The sequence below is a fragment of the Aspergillus foveolatus genome (genome assembly GCF_047715535.1).
Source record: "Aspergillus foveolatus strain CBS 279.81 unplaced genomic scaffold BDW70scaffold_6, whole genome shotgun sequence".
Classification (NCBI taxonomy): Eukaryota; Fungi; Ascomycota; class Eurotiomycetes; order Eurotiales; family Aspergillaceae; genus Aspergillus; species Aspergillus foveolatus.
This window is the reverse complement of record NW_027396070.1, coordinates 259,379-278,454: the sequence shown is the minus strand read 5'-3', so window position 1 is coordinate 278,454 and position 19,076 is coordinate 259,379. Positions and strand designations below refer to the sequence as shown.

General features: G+C 51.8%; 7 protein-coding genes across 7 annotated transcripts; 2 read left to right on the top strand and 5 right to left on the bottom strand.

Moving 5' to 3' along the window:
- BDW70DRAFT_129372 (cupin domain-containing protein) lies at window positions 1–1,108 on the bottom strand. The gene is made up of 2 exons (XM_073735607.1): window positions 981–1,108; window positions 1–927 (listed from the first exon to the last, which is right to left on the bottom strand). Exons 1-2 carry the CDS (start codon window positions 1,067–1,069, stop codon window positions 267–269), a joined length of 750 nt encoding a protein of 249 aa, XP_073599403.1. The 5' UTR covers window positions 1,070–1,108; the 3' UTR covers window positions 1–266.
- A 2,297-nt stretch (window positions 1,109–3,405) lies between these two features.
- On the top strand, window positions 3,406–4,904 carry BDW70DRAFT_129369 (uncharacterized protein). The gene has a single exon (XM_073735606.1). The coding sequence runs from the start codon at window positions 3,664–3,666 to the stop codon at window positions 4,537–4,539; it is 876 nt and encodes a 291-aa protein (XP_073599402.1). The 5' UTR covers window positions 3,406–3,663; the 3' UTR covers window positions 4,540–4,904.
- A 712-nt stretch (window positions 4,905–5,616) lies between these two features.
- BDW70DRAFT_129367 (AP-2 complex subunit mu) lies at window positions 5,617–7,334 on the bottom strand. The gene is made up of 3 exons (XM_073735605.1): window positions 6,967–7,334; window positions 5,892–6,891; window positions 5,617–5,838 (listed from the first exon to the last, which is right to left on the bottom strand). Exons 1-3 carry the CDS (start codon window positions 7,301–7,303, stop codon window positions 5,832–5,834), a joined length of 1,344 nt encoding a protein of 447 aa, XP_073599401.1. The 5' UTR covers window positions 7,304–7,334; the 3' UTR covers window positions 5,617–5,831.
- Window positions 7,335–7,492: 158 nt separating this feature from the next.
- On the bottom strand, window positions 7,493–9,118 carry BDW70DRAFT_170749 (Golgin subfamily A member 7/ERF4 family-domain-containing protein; the record flags this gene model as incomplete). The annotated part of the gene is made up of 2 exons (XM_073743016.1): window positions 7,493–9,004; window positions 9,085–9,118. The coding sequence occupies 2 exons, from the start codon at window positions 9,116–9,118 to the stop codon at window positions 7,758–7,760; spliced, it is 1,281 nt and encodes a 426-aa protein (XP_073599400.1). The 3' UTR covers window positions 7,493–7,757.
- Window positions 9,119–9,717: 599 nt separating this feature from the next.
- On the bottom strand, window positions 9,718–13,482 carry BDW70DRAFT_101720 (TMEM198/TM7SF3 family protein). Its single transcript, XM_073734297.1, has 5 exons — window positions 13,085–13,482; window positions 12,904–13,036; window positions 12,798–12,846; window positions 12,359–12,746; window positions 9,718–12,314 (listed from the first exon to the last, which is right to left on the bottom strand). Exons 1-5 carry the CDS (start codon window positions 13,329–13,331, stop codon window positions 9,805–9,807), a joined length of 3,327 nt encoding a protein of 1,108 aa, XP_073599399.1. The 5' UTR covers window positions 13,332–13,482; the 3' UTR covers window positions 9,718–9,804.
- Window positions 13,483–14,870: 1,388 nt separating this feature from the next.
- On the top strand, window positions 14,871–16,425 carry BDW70DRAFT_129359 (single-stranded DNA-binding protein). Its single transcript, XM_073735604.1, has 3 exons — window positions 14,871–15,348; window positions 15,507–15,595; window positions 15,726–16,425. Exons 1-3 carry the CDS (start codon window positions 15,059–15,061, stop codon window positions 15,812–15,814), a joined length of 468 nt encoding a protein of 155 aa, XP_073599398.1. The 5' UTR covers window positions 14,871–15,058; the 3' UTR covers window positions 15,815–16,425.
- Window positions 16,426–16,985: 560 nt separating this feature from the next.
- On the bottom strand, window positions 16,986–18,534 carry BDW70DRAFT_156748 (pheromone receptor; the record flags this gene model as incomplete). The annotated part of the gene is made up of 3 exons (XM_073740239.1): window positions 16,986–17,391; window positions 17,445–17,928; window positions 17,973–18,534. 3 exons carry the CDS (start codon window positions 18,532–18,534, stop codon window positions 16,986–16,988), a joined length of 1,452 nt encoding a protein of 483 aa, XP_073599397.1.
- Window positions 18,535–19,076: the final 542 nt, after the last annotated feature.

Here is a 19,076-nt window from a genome sequence, read left to right as displayed (position 1 = left end):
GACTGTACCGTCAGAAGGGGGTAAGAGTCATGAGACTAACGCACTGTAAAGATGGCACATACCCTTAGGTAGCCCTAGGCAATATGCAAATCAAGAGCACCTAAGGTAGTCACATAGTAGCCCCGGAAAGACTTCTCAACTACATTTAAACAAAACAGCAATCTCACATCTGGGCTTTCAAAGGGCAAGGGCATGGCCCATTATTCCATACCACTCTTTACTGAAAGCCCATCTCCCCTCTTTTCTCTCAACCCTACCTACCTACCCTACCCTACCACCGACTCCTCACCAGAAAACCGATAAACAACATCCCCAAACCCAGCTGTGGGAAAAACATAGAACCACTCAAGCGCCTCTTCTCCGCGATTCACGACGCCATGCTCCGCATCCCCGGGGATAAAAAGGACACTCCCCGCAGAGACCTCGTGCTCGAAGCCCTCAATGTTCACGATCCCACGGCCTGATGTGATGTAGTAGATCTCGGCTTGGGTGTGGCGGTGAAGTGAGAGTTGCCCCGTGTGCGGTGGGCAGCTTGCTAGCCCGGCGCACATGTTACTGCTGGCGGTGAGGTTTGGGGGGGATGTGGAGAGAAGGGTGCGCCAGGTTAAGTTGTTGGTACTGTTTGAGTCGGGGAAGGATTCGGCGGGTAGGGAGCAGATTGTTTCTGGGTTGAGGACAATCGGTTCTGGCTTTTGGGCTGGGGATGTGGTTGTACTTAGAGTTGAATTTGAGGGTGAGGTCGACGGCGGATTTGGAGCTTGGAGACTCGCTGGCTGTGGTTGCGGTGCATCCATCTCGACTGATATAGAGCTCTGTGGATAATTGATATACCAGTGAAATGGTAAATTGACTCGAGGACAAAGCGAGACTGAGAATTTTGCAGAGGCGATGAGGTTTCTTATATTGTTTGAAGGCGCCAAGTGAGTTCTTTTTGATTATTCTATCCATTCTATGACTTCACTGGCCATCTGGGCACTTACTCATGTGGAGTATACTTCCCGATCGGGTATAACAGTCCCGTAGCAAGCCAGGAACTGGAGCTGGTAGCGGTCCGAGCGTCTAAAGGCATGCATATGCAGCTATGATTCTGGTGGACTGCTTACAAAGTATGGACGATTTGTTAGCATGGACGATGTCGTGGTGTCTCAGAACCCTAGGCATAGGAGTAGATTTCGCAATCAAGGCGTCATCGAGTTCATCAACCTCAGAGTCCGAGTCAAGGGCCCGCTGAACTAGGAGCGCTACACCAAAGGGATTCGGAACGGTACATAGAGTCTAGAGCCCCTTCTTCCTTTGGCGGCCCTGGTCCTAGCTGGCATAGTTGATTCAGGTACCTCGGACCAAAGCCAGAGACTAAGGTCAGTGCAAAGCAAGGGGCTAACAACCCGCTATATCGCCGACCTGCATACCAAATCACGGGCGTACATTTGACAGATGCAAGTCGGAGAATACGCTCCTTTCGCCGATCTTGTCTTTCTAGGACCAGGTGGCTGGGTTCTCCTCAGGTTCAGGGTAAGGGTCAGGTCCAAGGATCGGACTCGTGCTCAACCTGGCCATAGAAAGCCCTGCGGCGTCTACCCAGGGAGGAAAGGACGCCTTGGATAACGCCCAGGAAGCGGCTCCAGTGGGTTCTTCAACGAAGTCAGTAATCTAGCTCACTCTAGCTCACTCTTGCTCACTCTCTTGAGTCGATGATACCGCCGTAGGCAGGGAGGAGGCAAGAGATCCCGCGGCCGGCGGGTGTTACGGAGCGGTTGTCTGTATCTGCAGCACTCATCCGAGAAATGTCACGAGACGAGACTTCTTGGGTGCGCCTAGCGTTGAGTAGGCTTGACTGGACACGGGGATCAAACACTGTAGTGGAATGGCAATTGCCGCGCTGATCCTTTATTTCCGCTGCAAGATAATGCAGACGTAGGCATCACGAGACGAATTCGCCGAATCGGAGTGCGTCTGCATCGGCAAGCAAGGGATCGGGCATATACTAGATGCACAACTCCATGTTGGCGCATAATACGGAGGGACTTGCAACTCGGGACAGGTCAGAAGTTGGGTCACACTAGCCAGTGAGACCGTGCCTGAGGGAGATTTCGAACAAGGAAGCTAGGATAGAGCCAGATTTGCAACTTCAACTTGCTCGCCAGTCGCCAGTTGCGCGGCCATGTCTGTGCTTGACTGACCCTGGGGAAGGATATCAAGAATATCAGCCCCTCTCAGACAGTAGACTAAGCAAGGAGGAGGCTGGGGTACGAGCTTATCGATAAGATGCAGGGACAGCTTTGAGCAGGTGCTCGGCACTCGGCCGGATCGACAGCGCGATTGATTACAGTGGGCAGCCGACTAACGGTCAAGCAGGGATGGCTTTCAACTTGGCCCCGTGTTGCTGCAACGTCACGGTGACCAAACTGACTTGAGTATGATGGGATGATCTAAAGGACAGTGAAGTCAAAGGCAACGTCACGTGAAAGGCACTGGTTCAGGCACATAAATATGATTGGCTGACGCGCATACTACGCGCTCAAACGCGTTACGCGACGCGACCGCGTTCTTTCCAATCTTGCCTTTTTCGGACTACTGGTGCGGGATTTTGTGAGTTGGGAGAGCGCCGCTGACGGCGATAGCAGGCTATCTTGCGGTTGAAGGTGTCTTTATAGAGCCTTGGGCGATATAGGGTGTCCTGGGAAGGGCAGAGGAAGATGAACGAGAGGATCAAATTCCAGGATTCAGGGACACCAGCCACCATGAAGACTGAGGTATGATTATGTAGGCTCTGGAGCAGTGCACTAAGCCGACACTTCGCTTAACTCCTTTGTTCTATATTGAGAAACAGAGGACTCCATACGGTGGCTGAATTTCGATTGAATGTATAATGTACTTAATACCTGATAATGGTGGTATACAACACATATACAACACCATTACTGGTATACTATGGCTGCAATGATTTACACTGCATGCAGACGCAGCAGTGTCCCGCACGGCACGGGCCTGCGTGACTCAGTCAGAAGACACTGTCAAGGATATTTACACCTTGCGCAGGAACCGACTCCTTTTCTCCTTGTCTCAGTCCACGAGGGGCTGCTCTGGAGATGTAGATACAGGTTTGTAGTATTATAACCAGGCCATCTCCTGTAGAGATGAAGGAGCAGAGGGAGAATGAAGGAAGCCAGCACCCCAGTCAACCGTTGAATCCGCATAGGCAGTACATTCATTGACAGTCAGCAACTGTTCGCTGAGTGGTTGCATTGCAGTCATTCTTTCGTCAGACTATACCTCGTTCTATTATTACATCTGATCTGATACATTCATTATTCTTTAGTGAGCAGTCCGGTTGCGGCAGTGGCTCCACTCCCCTTTTCTCCCACTTATCTCTCCCCCAACACCACACCATCTCTCGTTTCATTTCTTCCATCCACAACTCTCGCAATAATACTGTTGCATCTTCGGAATCTGTTTATTTGAAAGCGCCAATTTCAAGTCACGTCTTTAATCACCTTGTGAACGGTTCCGACCCTCCCTGCTCCTCAAGAACCTATCCGGCGCAAACCAGCGCCACCGCGCAGCGCGCACACCATAGTCCGACCACATTCATACCATCGCGCTTATTTATTTTTTTTTATCGCATCGCGTCGCATCGCAACCATTCATATAACACAACGCAGGATGCTTCTACCATCAGCGCTTCCCTGCGACATGCGCCGCGCATCGCGCTTCACTCCCTCGCGCCTCTTCTCCACGCCTCCTCCTTCGGACGAGGACAACAACAGAGTCAGACTCCCTAGCAACGGCCTGCTCGGAACCTGTCGCGCATTACAATCGCTCCTCAGCTCACCAGGACCATCATCGCGCCGCACAAAACCAGCTCGTCTACAAAGCCCGCTTACGTTCCACCCGATGCCGCCGTCGCCCGCTTCATCGCGAAAGAGCAAGAGGCGCTCGCGTTCTCCTACATTCAATCACAAACTCCTGTCGCCGCGACCATCGAGAGGACCTACTAAGCGGAGACGTGGTATATTTGAGGAGGATATGGATGTTGTGGTTGACGGGAGTTCGAGCAGGGGTTGCGCTTTTGATTCACAAAACCCATCCACACCCAAACGATCGCGACACCTTCCCTACGAACTTCCCCTCGGCCTCTCCCAAACAGACTTCTACTCCCTCCAATCGCCACCCATTACAGAATCTTCGCCGGCTTCTGCGACAGGCCGACGGGAACAAACACCATCGATGCCGTTTTACAACCCCGACGCAGCTCTTCCTTCAATTGAAAACTCCGTCTTAGAGCCGGGTTCAGAGCCAAGCGAAACCACTCCCACTGATGACAGTCAATGGACAAGTGATGATGATGAGCGCCTTGTGCAACTCGTATTGGAGAAATTCCAGCTTTCCCAGCGCGACTGGGACGAGTGCGCAAGGCGCATGGGCAAAGACCATGCAAGCGTCGGCCAACGATGGCAGGTCCTTGTTGGAGAAGGGAATGTCGGTCTGCGACGGGGCGGACGCAGAGTTCGCAAGGCTATTCATGAGGCTTGGATGTGATACCCTATCCTCACATTTTAAGTCTTCGTGCTCTTTTTCATATTTGGAGTTCGGGTGGGAATGTTGCTTTGATACCAATCTGCCTTATTTCAATTAAGCTTCCGATGTACATCTACGACTTCGCTAACTGTACTTTTATCTTGGGCCAGTCCCGGTTCTTGCTAGCTATTGTTTTCTCTCTTCTGTGTTATATGTTGATATGTGTTTGACTACTGCTCCTGGACATGCTTTCCTTACAAACCTCACTTTGTTCATGCTTTCGTGCTTCTATGCACATCTTCTAAACAATTGTACTATACATTGTATATCTAGCTATCAATCTCTACCTATCAACCAGCCTAACAAATCATTCCGGTCACTCTCCCGTCCACTTCCAACGCTTCTATTTCTGATCTAATGCATGCCCAAATTTGCTCTAAAGAATATATACCGATGGATCCCAGAGCATCTTATCGTCTCGAGACATTTTAACCAAGGGTCTATTGTAACTCTTCTCTCAATATCTATTTAGAAGCTGATTCCTTATCAACCCGAACTCCCACAGACCTATCACGAGGAATAGAAAATGTGGGACTCCAAACATTCAGTTTACTTTCCCTAGGGCTTAACTTACTCAAAAGCAGCACCACGCCGCAATCAATACAGAGTCGCCCTCAGCGCAGGCCAATTCATTTCAGATTTGCCTGGACTCTTAAACTAGAGTTGTACTGGGCTACAAAAATCCCAATTGTTAAGTATGGCAAGGCAAACAGGAGATTTTCCACGTATGAGCCGGGCATAATGATGTTGCCTTTATGAAATGAATGAGACGATTGCGCGTGGTTCTGCGCACTTGAGTTTGTCCTATGGATGCGGTTTGCTGAAGCCACGTTATTTACATAGTCTAGGTTATCTCATGATAATGGAGCCCGCGCTTGGATGCTGGTTCTCAGTAGGGCAAGCTAGGAAAGCGAGCGTGGAGTCAGAGCTTTTCGTCGGTCTTTACCACTTGGGTTGTTATGCTGCACTCGATGGGTTTGAGAGAAGCCACGATTGAGGTGTGGAGTGGCTGGATCCATGGCTAGACCGGAGTGATGAGGGCTTGGTATGTATTAACTACTGGACATGGAAAGGGTTGAAGAAGGCCATAGCAGAATGTGAAGAAACCAGTATCTATATTGGGCATGTACTCCGTGGAGTGGGAGTAGGGTATGCTGTCAAATATTACCATGAACGCCGAACACCGAGCTCAACCAGCAAGCTGGAACAAACAATCTAGCTTTATAAAGAGGATAGGTAACGACGAGGCTCGATCAGAATCTGCAAATATACTGTTAGCATCAGCCTACCACGAACACTCGAAGTAAACGTACCGAATCTCGTAGCTTCCCGCTCTGGTCATATATCGCACCCACTTCACGCTGCTATAATTGCTCTTTTCAAAGACTTTTAGATAGCGAACAAGTAGCCCTGAGCTCGTAAACATCAGGAGGGAAAAGTTCAGACTGAGCGGCGGCCGACTCCAAGCCTTCTGGTTCGTCATCGCAGAGAGCGTCGCCTCAGCCGTGAGTACATACTCAGAGCCTCCAGAAAACCGCGCGATCTTCCACACGATATTGTTATGCTCAGGTTCATACTTTGCCCGGCCCTGCGAGGTCCGCTCCGTTGTTTTCGCCGTATTCAACGGGGTCGGAATGCGTATCACGACATTTGTCGCAAAGAGCTTTGACGAGTAGTTCGCTTTAATGGCCACGCTGTACTCGACCTTCGTCGTCCCAATCTCCCGCACAATTGGATGCACCTTGAACGGAAGGTTGACGTTTTCTGTCGCGCGATACCGCATAAGCTCGAACTCCCCGTCCGGCGGCACGAAATTGATAATCCGATCCGAGTCAAACCGGCCTAGCTTAACGCACTGATGGAACTGGCAGTCCTCCAGAGTGACACTACCCGCCGCAGCCCTTGTCTTCGACGAGCCATGTCCACCAGCTCCCCTCCCTCCTGCTCCGGGGTTGGAAGACCCCGGCCCCGCCGCATCATTATCGAGCAACAGCCGATCGTTCAAGCCGAACTTGCACTCAGGAGTCCCACTCAGATAAGCACGCATGACAATCTGCCCATTTACATCCGCGCGTAGAACCGTCCCCGTCGCGGACATGAGCAGGTTCACGTCCTCAATGACGTCCACGAAGGCCTCGTTCTTGCGGTACTTGACGTCTGCGCGGCGCCAGGAGAGCGCGCCTGTTGCCTGCTGCGTTATTCGCGCCGAGTCGGACGGGTTATTTGTTATGGCGGATTTCACGCCCTCGGTTGTGATATACATTTTTAGAGTGTCAGTTTCGGTGTTCTGCGGGTAGCCGAAGTCGAGAATTTCTGTTTACCACATGAAGGCACCATTAGCTTCAGCTGTTTCTACAAAGAAGGTTGTAGGAAGCGGAAAGAGGGCACCATCAAGCAGCTCATAAATCAACACAAAATTGTTCTTCACGGCTTCCTCGTCGAATTTCCCAAAGTAGCTCTTTCCGAGTAGCACTAGTCGGTACAGGAACTCGAAGACTAGCGCCGCATTCGCATTGCTCTTCGTCACAGCGACTAGGTAGATATTCTCGTGCTTCACATGGCTGAATGTGGTCGATCCAAGCGTGAGGATCGGAGACCGCACCTGCGGGTTCGAGATGACTTGAATGCGGAAGATGTCGGCTAACCGGGGGCGGCAGTCATTGCGGAAGGCGCGAAAGATCAGATTCTCGCCTTTTTGGTTGAAAATCAAGATCCCTGAGAGCATTTTGCGATTAGGCGTGGTGGTAAGGTTAGGGGGTGAGGGGACTGGAGATGTACATTCAGCCGTGATCAGGAGAAGGGGCCGCGATTGGTGGATTGGTGGAGCTCGGGGAGCTACAGATTTAGCGGAACCTCTACATAATATATGGACCCCGTCTATGATAAATTCTACTAAACGGAAGAACGTGGTAAATGAAAAATATTAACCATGAATTATTTTGTGCAGGGCACCTAGCCACATATAAAGTTGTATACATAAGTCTGACCATCAGCGCCAGTAGGCCGTGGTCTAAAAATGGTATCAAGACATGATCTCATGCATGGGACTCGACAAGAAGCAAACAGAAGTCCGAGACGAGACGCTAATAGCAGAGCCAGAATTATAGTGGATATAGTGAAGTCAATTAAAAGAAGACGGGTATAGGAAGAAGGGGAAGAGAAAAGTGAAAAGCGAAGGGCTACACACCACCGCTATGCGGCCCAGTACCAGGTCGTGACGGATTCCCTTCGCTCGGCACAATGCCGACCTTGGGATCGGGAATCTGAATATCCAGCGACATGTATGCCGTTCTTCTTAAACTCCATATCCGTACTCCGTCCTTGGCCCCGACTTCGCGATTCCACTTTTCCAACCACTCCTCAACACGCTTGAGATGGCTTTTGATGCCTGGCGCACCAATATCCTCCCAAAACCACCCGGTGAGCAGCCCAATTGCCCCGTCAATCCAATTGCGGAAGCTAAACGGGTTGAACGCGCTGATGAGTTCCTCGTTCACCGTCGCAATGATGCGTCTGAATTCCTGTTCGGGCAGTAACGGGTCGAGGATCTCCGGGTACAGATTTGAGTATGTCGGGGCAAGATCTCCTTTAACCATCCAGTCTCGCCGGATCCGGATAATCCGCGTCGTCAGGTACTCTTCCGACCCTGGTGGAACATGCGGATTGATATGCGGAAAGCAAGGATGAGCCGGACCCCAGGCCAGTTCCTCCGCGACGTCCGGCTCATTTGGTTGCCCCGAGTTTGACGGGATAGACGCGATTGCCGACTGTGATCGGAGGGAATGCTGTGACTGGACATGCCGCGGGCGATCATCTCCAACCGCGCGCTCAGATCGGGCTGCTGAATCCATCTCTAATGGTATGTCTTCGAATACACCGCTCTGCCGCCCTCGAGGCACCGCGATACTGGACCGGCCGCTCTCGGACTCCTGTTGACTGCGCTCGACAACCAGGCTATTTGGCGACGGTGTCGGCCGGCTGCGACGCCGTTCGGGGATCGTAAGCAACGGATATGCGTCTCGATGCGGGCCAAGCGGGAGGCTCTCGTTTGAGTCCTGCGCAGCTGCGGTCACTGGTGTGATACGGGGAACGTAGTTGACCGGGTTTGCAAGGCGGACGGCAGGAGGCCGTAAAATCCTCGGAGGCGCCCAGCGATTCTGCAGGAAAGAAGATCGAGCTCGTGAGGGGGGTATAACGGGCGTTTGCCTTGATGTAATCTCCAGGCGTTCGGAGTCGGATGAGGGTAAGGCCGTGGGGCTTCGGGGCGGTTGGAAAGTAGAGCGCCCGGGAGGGTGTGACGGCGCAGGCTCTTTAATCTGGGGCGGTGGTATGATAGAGAGTTCGCGGAATGAGCGTGACTGGGCCGTTTTTGCCGGCGATGGGAGGCTGGTGGCAGAGAGAGGAGCCGTGGTGCGTGCCGTCTGGTCTGGAGGGAGTTGAGAGTGAGGAAGTGAGAGGAAGCAGGGGCGGCTGTGATTGGCCGGCGGCGGGCGAAAAGGGGCGCACTGGCTAGGGACAAGAATCGATCTGAGCTCGACATCCACAAAATTGATTCGATCGATCAGGAACTCAGATCGCGAAGAAAAATGATATGAAGAGAAGAGAGAGAAAATCTCATGAGATATAGTATTTTTTTTCTTTTAAAGGAATGACGGTTTGTGCTAGAGAAGTCAACGAAGGATGATATGGAATCGATACATCAGGTCGGTCTACTACAAGATGACGGCGACGGCGTAGAAGGAAAAGGAAAGAAGTGTCAGACCAGGGGCGCTGGGACACAGCCGAGCTTTATAAAGAACGAATCATGGATCAGAACCTTGGAAGTTTCTGAAGCTTTTAAATCGAAACATCGCCAGCCAGACCAGCCCCCGGACCAAACCGGGTCGCCTCACTACTCTAATAGCCCAAATAGTGTGCAAGCAAGGCTCCAACTTTACTAAACTTAGCTTTTCCTTCGATCCTGAATGACTTCACTGCCTCTTCAAAGGGATGGCGATCCGCCGATCCCGAAATTGCAGAGAACTTGGTCAAGACCTCAATAGTTATGGTCATGGGATGATTATGTCACTAAGAAATCTAATGATCGACAGGTACAAACAGAGATTAAGTACGAAGTAGGCACAGACGGAAATGCATATCTCATCGCTAACATCGACAACTCCAGGAAACTCCAGGAACCGTAACTTAAGGTATTAAAGGTAAAACTCCATGCATGTTCAGAAAACTTTATCCAAGTCGGTTGACGCTTTGGTTGGCTTTGGCTTGCATCCGCCGAAGTGCCTCTCGATGTAGGTCGCTCATATCACCCCGCTGCATCCCCTCAGCGATCTTGTCACCGAGACTGACGGAAGAGGCGTTACGTTGCCCTGGCTGGCCGAACGGTGACGCGCCGCGAGCCCCCGGTACCGGGGTCGTTGATTGGGAAAGTTTTAGCGGATCGCGCTTCCCGAGGTCTTCTCTGATAGACTCCCGCCAAGCTGCCAGTACAGCTGGGGAGTTTGCCCTCGACGGCGGGGCGTTCGTTGGTGCAACCGGGGTCGCTTGCTGGTGGAGCATCGCCCGGCGCTGAGACAGGGGAACATCGTCGTCGTCCAGTTCGGGTATCGCGAAGGTCGAGCCCAAAGGATACCGCGATGTGAAATCGGTGGGGGATTGACCGGTGCTACGGCGCGCATATGAGTCGGTTGGAAGGGAGAGTGATGACAGGCGACTACGCATCATGTCCTCCCGCACGGCCATGAGAGGCGTCGGGCCCTTCCAGCGTGGTTTGGCTTTCTCGCTCTCATTGAGGCCCTGTTCGGCGGGTGGCAGCAGCGTGACTGAGGACGGTGAGGCAATGGTGCCTAGTGGTTGCACTGCAGAGTGCAAATTCTGGGATAAATGCCCTGACCCAGCGGATTGTCCAGAGAGTCGTTTGGGTGAGCTAGATCGTTTTTTCGTCTTCTGCGAACCCGTACGGGAGTCATGTGCGTGATGGCTCTCGTTTGTATCTTTCCGGGATTCGACAGTTGGAAGTGGCTGCGCATTCAGTGGCGTTTGCAGCAACTCTGACATGTTGACTGGTGCGGCGGCTTCATCAGTTTGGTCTGGGTCCTGGTCTTCGAACGGTTGGATGGGCTCTGGGTCAGGCACATCAGCATTCGTTAGATGCTTGGCCCATTCGTTCATGCGATACGCCTGAACGACCCTCGATGTATGCTTGGGGATTTGTTGCACGGTCTCTGCATTTAGCGGTTTGGGCTCTTCTTTCTTGGGGGCCTGCTCCTCCTGCTCCCTTGAAAGGTCTTTCTCCGTCGATAGTTTTAGTGATTTATTATCACTGTTCGTGGGCTCAGGAATCATCAAGTCCTCCCTAGTTTCGCCCTTGATATCAACCTGGCTCACTTGATCTTTTGCGGACTTATTCGATTTAGCTTCCATAGTCTGGCCCTGGATTGCATGTTCACCAGCTTTGTCTTTGGCAGGATGATCCGGTGGATCATGGTCGCTGCATTGGCCGGTAGTTGAGTTGTCTTCTGTCTGTGCGGTGTCACCAACGGTAGTAGCCTGTTGTTGGAGCTGCACTTCCTCGTTGGAGTGCGCATGTGCTTCAGCAGAGTCCTGCAGCTGTTCGGCTTGAGAATCGACCGACTCATATTGCATTTTGTCTTGATTGTTTAACTCCACTGACCCGACTGACTCTTCTGGGTTCGGTGTATCAGGGATTAGTTCGGCATTAGCCACTTTCTTAGTTTTATCAATTTGAGCAGGGTTTTCGGTGCTACTAGGGTCCGTAGGCTGTGGCATATCTTTAGACGCCGATTTGCTGTCACCGTGGGCCTCTTTATCTGTTTTGGCCATCGGCAACGCATTGGTAGCGACAATTTTCTGACTTACAGCAGGTCGCTCCCCGTCCAACGTGGTCTGGTAGTCGCTGTTCGCAGCGACTGTATGACAATCAGAATTCACATCGTCCACAACAGCAATCGTAGAATCGACATCGTCATTATGCCTGATCAGAGCTTCTTGAGACTCTGAAACGCGCATCTCGGGGCTTTTCACGGGCTTCGCAGCGCTTTTAACAGAGCTCTTGCGCGAAAGCATCGAGAACCGTTTCGAGTAAACAGACACAGTCTCAGAGCCCACAATGGCTGTAATGCCGGAGCTCTTGTCGTCTGCCATTGCTCCGCGCAGAAGTTTGGGGTAGCCATCGTCCCCTTCCACATTTTGGCTCAGTGTGCAGATATCTCTGTCTGCCGACTTTGTCTCCTGTCCGCTGGGTTCACTTCCGGCAGTGTTAGAATCTGAGGTGCCGTCTTCTCCACGTGCCCTGCAATCAGAGCAGCGGTACGATACCACAGAGTCGGATATACTCTTTTCCTCTGTTGTCTTATCTTTCTTCTTGTCCTTGCCTTCTCCCTCGTCCGTATAACAGGCTGTTCGCTCAGGAATACTTGCCGAGCTCTCAGACGCCCCAGGCGCGTGGTCGCCGTACTTGGCCTCCCACTCCATGCGTTCTTTCATATTATCCTCTTCCAACCGTTTCCCGACCTCAGCTTCAGCTTCGTCACGTTGCCTCTGTTCTTCTTGCTGATTCTCGTTCACGCGTGCTCTCCTTTCCCGTACGACCTTCCACAGTCGTAATTGCGAGATCACGCCCATAATGGCCACTATCACCGTTACAGCGAGCTCGACTTTGATGTGCCGAGTAACCGGGAACATTTCCGTTCCCAAGGGAAAAATACCGTCGTTCAACGCTGCTTGGTCAGTGTGAGCCCTACCATTTCGGAAAGACACTCACCCCAGAGATAAAGCCAGAACTCCTTCAGACCAGCCCTGCTATAGCAGTCAATTCCCAGAGACACGGCCGTGCCACCAGCAACGGAAGTCGAGATAATCAACCCGTATGGCCGCGTATGGTGACTGAACGAGACAGCATAGAATGCAACCGAGATCGCACCGATGAAACCAGTTTTCGCGTCCGACGCTTCAATCAGTCCTCCTGATCGCGTGCAAAGCAACCACATGCTCGTACAGAACCCGCCTAGGAGACAACCGAGCCCTTCAGCCAGTTCTTTGAAGACGAGCGCCAGTGCGCCGAATGTGATTCCCGTGAAGAAGATCGCAATCAGGTATGCGCCCTGAATTGCAACTCGGACTGGCGGGTTCATGACATAGACAATGAGGACCTAGCAAGTATAAGCCTTTCAACCTCAATGACCTTTAGAGGGCTGCTTTACCGTTACTCCGAGACTTGTAAGGAAGGCAGAGGATAAGAAAACTTGAATCCTAAGTCCGATAAGATAAGAAAGGGCTTTAAAGACAGAGCAGGACAGAATGTGTTACCATAGATTCCGCACTCCAATCAATGCCAGGATAGCACCAGCGACCAGCAGGATAAATCCTCCAACGCCTAGCGCAGGCGTTACGGCGGGTTGGATAGGCAGTTCACCCGGTGCGGGTGATTCGGCAACATTGTCTTGCGCGTTTTAGCGAAAGTGAACTAACATCAACAAGGGCTGCTCACCTTCATCCGGCGTCGAGGTGTTCAACGTTGGTACTGTAGTGGCAGAGGGTGTGGTCGAATTTGAGGTCTGCGTTGCTTTCACATTGCTTGTCGCATTGACGTTCGCGATAGTCATATTGGAGGCAGGTTCATTCACAAGATCTCTTGAGAGCAGGAGACCATGTTCGCCCCGGTCAACAGGGACTCTTGCGACAAACGCAAGAGCCGGGATGAGGTAGGCGAACGGCAGGAGGTAATGCACCCTCATGCTGGATGGAGCGTTGCTGATAAGCACCTAGCAGGCGGGATGGTCGCAGATGGATGAGAATAACACCAGCTTCAGCGGCGAGATTGCGACGAACTTCTCAAGCTCTATTGACATAATTCCGACATAAGACCAATGCAGAAATCGAGCTGATCAATGTCTTGGGCTTGGTTTGGAACGACACGTCGAGCACAAACGTGGCAGTCCAGGGGTTTCTCCAGACACCCCGCTATGTAGGTCTGATGGAGGAAAGCAAACAGAAGAAGAGGAAAAGTGAGAATTGGCGCGGAGTAAATACATCTTGATTCAAGTGCCAGAATTTGGATTGCTGAGTCGCGAGCAGAGCTCACCGTGCAAGACGAGAAATAGACTCACGCATAGCCGACGCGGCTTATCCACTCGGAATAGAATTAAATAAATGGAATAAAAAAAGACCAGAAGGACCAGGGTAGGGCATTTCTCATAACTATCAGTCCCGGATAGGATATGCATGCGTGGGTAGGACCATAAAAGGCTGCTGGTGACACCATAGGACATATTACCCGGCTCGAAGCCTTCAAATGTCTGAGTGGCCGTGACTTAATTTAATTGGCTTAAACTTGGAAGGAAACTGGAAAGACACAAGGATATTGGACAGAACCATATTCGAGAGACAAACGTCATTTAGTGATTTGGTGCTCAAGACTTGACCAGACTCTGGAGTCTAGAAGACGATCCTGATCTTATTCTAGGCCAGCGATCGCCCAGCGGACCACAGGGGCCAGTAACTCTCGCACACTAGCACCACTAGTCCACCAGCCCCGCCGGCCACAGCAGACACGTCCAGTTGATCATTCCATGTGTCCATGCTGGCTGGAGAACAATCCCATTGGGTTTCGTAGCAAATATTGGCTGCTCGTCTTACTGGATGTCACCACCAGGGGTTCGACTTAGGACCTGCATTAGACTTGGAGCCCGGATGCCCTGATTTCTGGAGCCCGGCCAGTGGCCATGAAGAGAGCATCCATCTGGCAATCGTTCGTCCTGAGTCCTCCAGGATCCCGTATTCTGAGCTGTCAGGACGGCTTTGAGTTGTCACCTGTCAAAGCAAAGGCTGCAGACGATCGGGCTGACATGAGCTCAGAATGCCTGCCAGCAATGGTCAGCTCGCCAGGGCACTAGTTCGACGCACAAGGGGTGCGGTGAGAGAGTCGGTAGATACTTCGTAGAGATTATTCCTGCGAGGGATGCAAGTGTGATATGTAAACGTGACGACTTGTCGCTGGCACCACCCTTCCTGCAGTGCATTCAGCTCTTCAGCTAGCCTCTTCACATGAGACCCATCGTTCAATTGCGCACTAGAGTCGCCAGTTCCCAGACCTGCAAACCGAACAATGGCACGCAGAGAGCACCCCTACCAATAATACTGGCACAGCAGGGCAGGCCTCGAGACGGTGTAACCAGACGCGAGCCTTGCTAGAGGCGGATGGCATGATGGCAGCCAGTATATTAGTCAGAATTCGGCTCTCCAAGGAGCGTTAGCCTTATTTGGCTGAGTGGGAAGTTCAATACATGAGCTATCTCCAGTCACGTGGCTTGGTTCTGTTTTGGCTAGCTCGAGCTGGCAGCTGCAGACCTCGAGTGCAAACTAAATCGCAGCCTTAGCACCATTTCACCTGCGAACTTGTTTTTTTTGCAGCTCAACCAAACCATCCATTTTTTCCACAGTCAAGTATCACCGTCACATCGCCATGTCCGCTTTCACATCCTCTCTGCGCTCAATGCTGCGCGCTGCTCCTAGCGGCGCTGCTCCCGCTCGCTCCTTCAGCTCCTCTTCTGCGCGCGGCCTCGCCCGTATGAATATTACCGGCCGTCTCGGTGCCAGTCCGGAAGTGGCTACTACTCAGAGCGGCGTCGAATACGTGAAATACAACATTGCCTCAGAGTCCGGTCCTTCTAACAACCGAGTGACCAGCTGGTTCAACGTGAAGGCCTTTGTGAGCGACGCTCAGCGCGAGTACCTCTCTAACCTCCCGAAGGGGTAAGTTGCTATCAGTGCTTTTTGAACTTCAGCGATGAGACTGCATGGTGTACTGTTTTCTGTCTGCTCCAAGGCAGAGCCGAAGTCGACGCAAGGGAACGGGGACGGATGCATGGTGTTATCGGTCAACTTCTCGCTAACTGGTTTACCTTGTCCAGAACCTTGGTCAGTGTTGATGCCGATGCTTCGCTAAGAAAGTTCCAAAACTCCGAGGGCGTCGATACAACCTCTCTCAGCCTTCATCAGCGTACGTTCTTCTATCTCTTCTCCACTTTTTTGACCTATCCTACTCCCTGGATCACAGATTTGGCCTCCATCGAAGATGAACATCTTCGCGCTCTTTGCTGGGCATCAGCTAATGAACATTACGCTTTCAGGTAACATTGAGGTCCTGCGCCGCCCCTTCAAGCCCAACCAGTCTGAGTCCGAATCCCAGTCCGAGATCCAGCCCGAGTCTCAGCAATAAAGCCATTCACTCTGATCAAGGTTTCGGCCCGAGCGCCCTGCAAACAAGCTGGGGTAGGCTTCGGTCGTAACGCCAGGTCAACCCCCGATTCGACTCGGTAGTTGTGGGTCGGTTCGGTTCGCTGAACGCCGCTGCCCTTCCCTGTTAGCGGCCCGCGTGACGGCGGTGAAACAACCGGTCATGGTGGTTTTGTCTTGGTGTTGAGGGTGGTTCTTATGTCAGTCATAGTACTTCAGGCTATGCTCTTGTAATATATAACATCTACTTGTGATAATGTGCGTCGTTCCCTCTCGGTTTATACTAGTTCTACTGCACCCTTTCATCTGTCAAGGACTGCAGTTGCAAACAGGCCTATTCGGATTTCCGCTCTTCAGGGTACCAAGACCAAACCGGGACAGGTGCTCCATAATCGCCGGGCCGCATCTCGTCTGCGAAGAAAGGTGAAAGTATGAGTGAAAGATGATCGCCAACAGCAGCCGACAGGCAGGCTATTGACTCCCCTGGTTGGCAGCAAAGCGAGTAGCCCAACCCCAGGTGGGTACCTGGGTAATTCTGAGGAACTGAGAACTCCAATAGCGAACGCGGTAGCCGGAAGTATAGCCCATGCCTTCTTAGGCTTGTTAGGTTCAGCTCAGGTAGACCACAAGACTGCAAAGTACCTAGGTACATAAGAGGACCAATAACTATCATTCAGTATTCACTCAAATTACCTCACCCAGCCGCAACTAGTCTTCTAATAGGTACCTTTTTCTCCTGCAGCCACCTTGCCTACCTATCTGCCGACCCCAGTTGAACCGCGATCTCAAGCACAAACGCTGCGGCGGACATTTTCCATTCCGAGGGAAGGCCCAGTTTGTGTACCGGCTCGTCCCCATTCTCTTTCCTACCCACGTATTTACGGGCTAGATTGCATATACTACCACTCAGATTATGTGGTCTTGAAAAGAACGGAATGCTAGACAGATATTGTCCGTCCTGACTAGGAAATAGGGCAAGATAGGTGGAGGGGGTAAAGCGCAGTCGCAAGTAGCCGGCCTTTAACTGAAAATAATGCACATAGTTATACTTCTCAGAGACGTTCCAAAAAGAACCTTGAGGGATAGGTAGATTAACTAGAGGAAGAAAAATAGGAGTGTTGCTGTCCGCCCAAATACGCCATGCCACACCTGCCCTACACCTGAGACTCCCTCTCTTGCCTAATAACCTGTTTCACCCTGATAAAGTCCGTCTTGAATGAAAGTGATTCTGAGGAGTCATCAAAGTCAATACTCCCACGGCTCTGGCGACTTCCAGCCCAAGCATTGGTGCAAACTGTGTTCGAGCTTGCAGGGACGACCAGGTGCGGTGTGGAGCGAGAGCGCATCTTCTCATGGCACGCGGAAGGTGAGAAGGAGAATGGGAATGGATTGCCGAACCAAGCGAAACCGGTCTTTAGCCACCCTTTCTTCGAGACTACCTGATTCTCTGTGACGCTGGACACTGGGATATTTTTTTCGAGGTCTTCGTCCTTGGAGCTAGCGCGGGAGCTGGAGGTGTAGTCGATCGAGTTTTTTCGTGTAGAGTGGTAGAGGTCGCTTCTATCCGATTAGTATATAGTCGGTGAGTAAAATTCGGATGAACAGTGGCTTACCGTGCTTTTCCCCTCCCAGGTATCAGGTGTGCTCCGCTTCCAGCAGATCCCGATGTATGGGGGTAACTCCCAGATGTCGTGTTTTCCATAGGGCTAAAGCAGCAATCCAGACCAAAGGGTCGGAGGAACGAGCGGTACATCCGCGATGCATCTCGACCTGTGCCAAAGAAGGCAAATGCGGTGTATGCTGATGCAACAGGGATCCAACGGTCAAAGTACACCGCGCCGCCAGTTGGAATTCTCTCTATCACTCCCCAAGAGGACCCCGGGCCATGGAGGAGTGACCAGGAGTATGGATGCCACGGAATGCTGAGCTTGACTTGCACGTAGACCATATATGCCTGCATTGGGGTGAGGGCTAGCAGCATGATAAAGGCGAGAAAAAACAGCCGCAGGAACCGTGACCTGCTGAGTCCGGAGTTAGCGGCCCGCAGGACCTCGTTGAACTGGTTTCGGTATCGTCTGAGACGAAATAGGAGGAGGCCTAAATTCTTAGACATATTCTCTAGCAAGGCGTAGAAGACGTACCGCAATAATAGCTCGCGATAACGCATACCACAAGCGGCCATAGGTAGCCCAGGGCAAAACTGACCCAGCTCCGATCGAGACTGCTGACACAGCCGGATACGGCAAAGATAAAATAGCGGTTTCCTTGGTAGATGAGATGCGTGGCTGCAGCAAGCAGCGGAATCAGCACGCAAAACAAGACTTCCACAGAGCGGGTTGTCCAGCGTTGACGTTTGGTCTGGATGAGGGTCGCACGGCTGATGTCCAGCACACAGGCCAGGCTCCGGAAAATACAAACCAGACTCCCGGGAATAGCAACATAGGAGCTAATCAGCATCTTCACCTCAATGTCACAGAGCCCTGCACCGTCCCACCAATTGTCGACGTCGTCCGTCGGCCAGATGAACGCATTGATGACATTGAAAAGATTGAGAAGGATGAACCATCCCATCATGATGGCGGCTGGGAAGTTCCTGTTCTTCCAGTGCAATGCTAGAGTTGAAGAAGTGACGATAACGGCAATAGCAGAAAGGGCTTGCATGACCACCGCCTGGGCAGAGGGCGACATCTTCGGTGCGTCCATGTTGGAGACGTAGAGGATTGTAGAGACTGAATTGCGTGTTGTACTAAGGCCGGGCTCTGCCACGAGGTTTGCTTCCTTCGTGCATTTACGGCGTAAGGGGGGAGAGGGGCTAGATTAAGAAGGCATGGTAAACCAGCAGCATCCTGCTAGGAGAGACCGAAGACAAGGATCAAGCCGCCGGCTGGAATAGCAAATGACTCCGAAACAGCGCTGACTGAGAATAGCAGTATTGAGCCCCGTTCATTGTGACAATCCATCTATTGCCGGCTCTTATCGGCCGCAATAAAGCGATGTAGAATGGTGACCTGGTTATACAGCTTGCTGCATTCAGATGGGCCAGTCAGCAACGAAATAGGGTTGCAGGCACTGGGTTTGTCTTTGTCGATCCATGGCGATAGGCTCAACTCTCTCTCGGTTTGCTATTCATGAATAAAGGGAGTGTTGCAACGCGAGAATCGTGACGAAGGACATCCATCGAATGGACTCGCATATTGCCTGATTTGGGTGTCAATAGATCCAGATCGTCGATTGAGGAAAAATAG

Excerpts from the sequence above, each read along its gene's own strand:
- BDW70DRAFT_129369 (XM_073735606.1), top strand. The coding sequence starts at position 3,664 with ATGCTTCTACCATCAGCGCTTCCCTGCGACATGCGCCGCGCATCGCGC.
- BDW70DRAFT_129367 (XM_073735605.1), bottom strand. The coding sequence starts at position 7,303 with ATGCTCTCAGGGATCTTGATTTTCAACCAAAAAGGCGAGAATCTGATC. Across the intron at positions 6,892-6,966 it reads GATTTATGAGCTGCTTGATG|AAATTCTCGACTTCGGCTAC; the intron begins GTGCCCTCTTTC and ends TGTGGTAAACAG.
- BDW70DRAFT_129372 (XM_073735607.1), bottom strand. The coding sequence starts at position 1,069 with ATGCCTTTAGACGCTCGGACCGCTACCAGCTCCAGTTCCTGGCTTGCT. Across the intron at positions 928-980 it reads GGGAAGTATACTCCACATGA|AACTCACTTGGCGCCTTCAA; the intron begins GTAAGTGCCCAG and ends ATAATCAAAAAG.
- BDW70DRAFT_129359 (XM_073735604.1), top strand. The coding sequence starts at position 15,059 with ATGTCCGCTTTCACATCCTCTCTGCGCTCAATGCTGCGCGCTGCTCCT. Across the intron at positions 15,349-15,506 it reads CTCTCTAACCTCCCGAAGGG|AACCTTGGTCAGTGTTGATG; the intron begins GTAAGTTGCTAT and ends TACCTTGTCCAG. Across the intron at positions 15,596-15,725 it reads CTCTCTCAGCCTTCATCAGC|GTAACATTGAGGTCCTGCGC; the intron begins GTACGTTCTTCT and ends TTACGCTTTCAG.
- BDW70DRAFT_101720 (XM_073734297.1), bottom strand. The coding sequence starts at position 13,331 with ATGAGGGTGCATTACCTCCTGCCGTTCGCCTACCTCATCCCGGCTCTT. Across the intron at positions 12,847-12,903 it reads ATTGGAGTGCGGAATCTATG|GATTCAAGTTTTCTTATCCT; the intron begins GTAACACATTCT and ends TATCGGACTTAG. Across the intron at positions 12,747-12,797 it reads TTACAAGTCTCGGAGTAACG|GTCCTCATTGTCTATGTCAT; the intron begins GTAAAGCAGCCC and ends TATACTTGCTAG.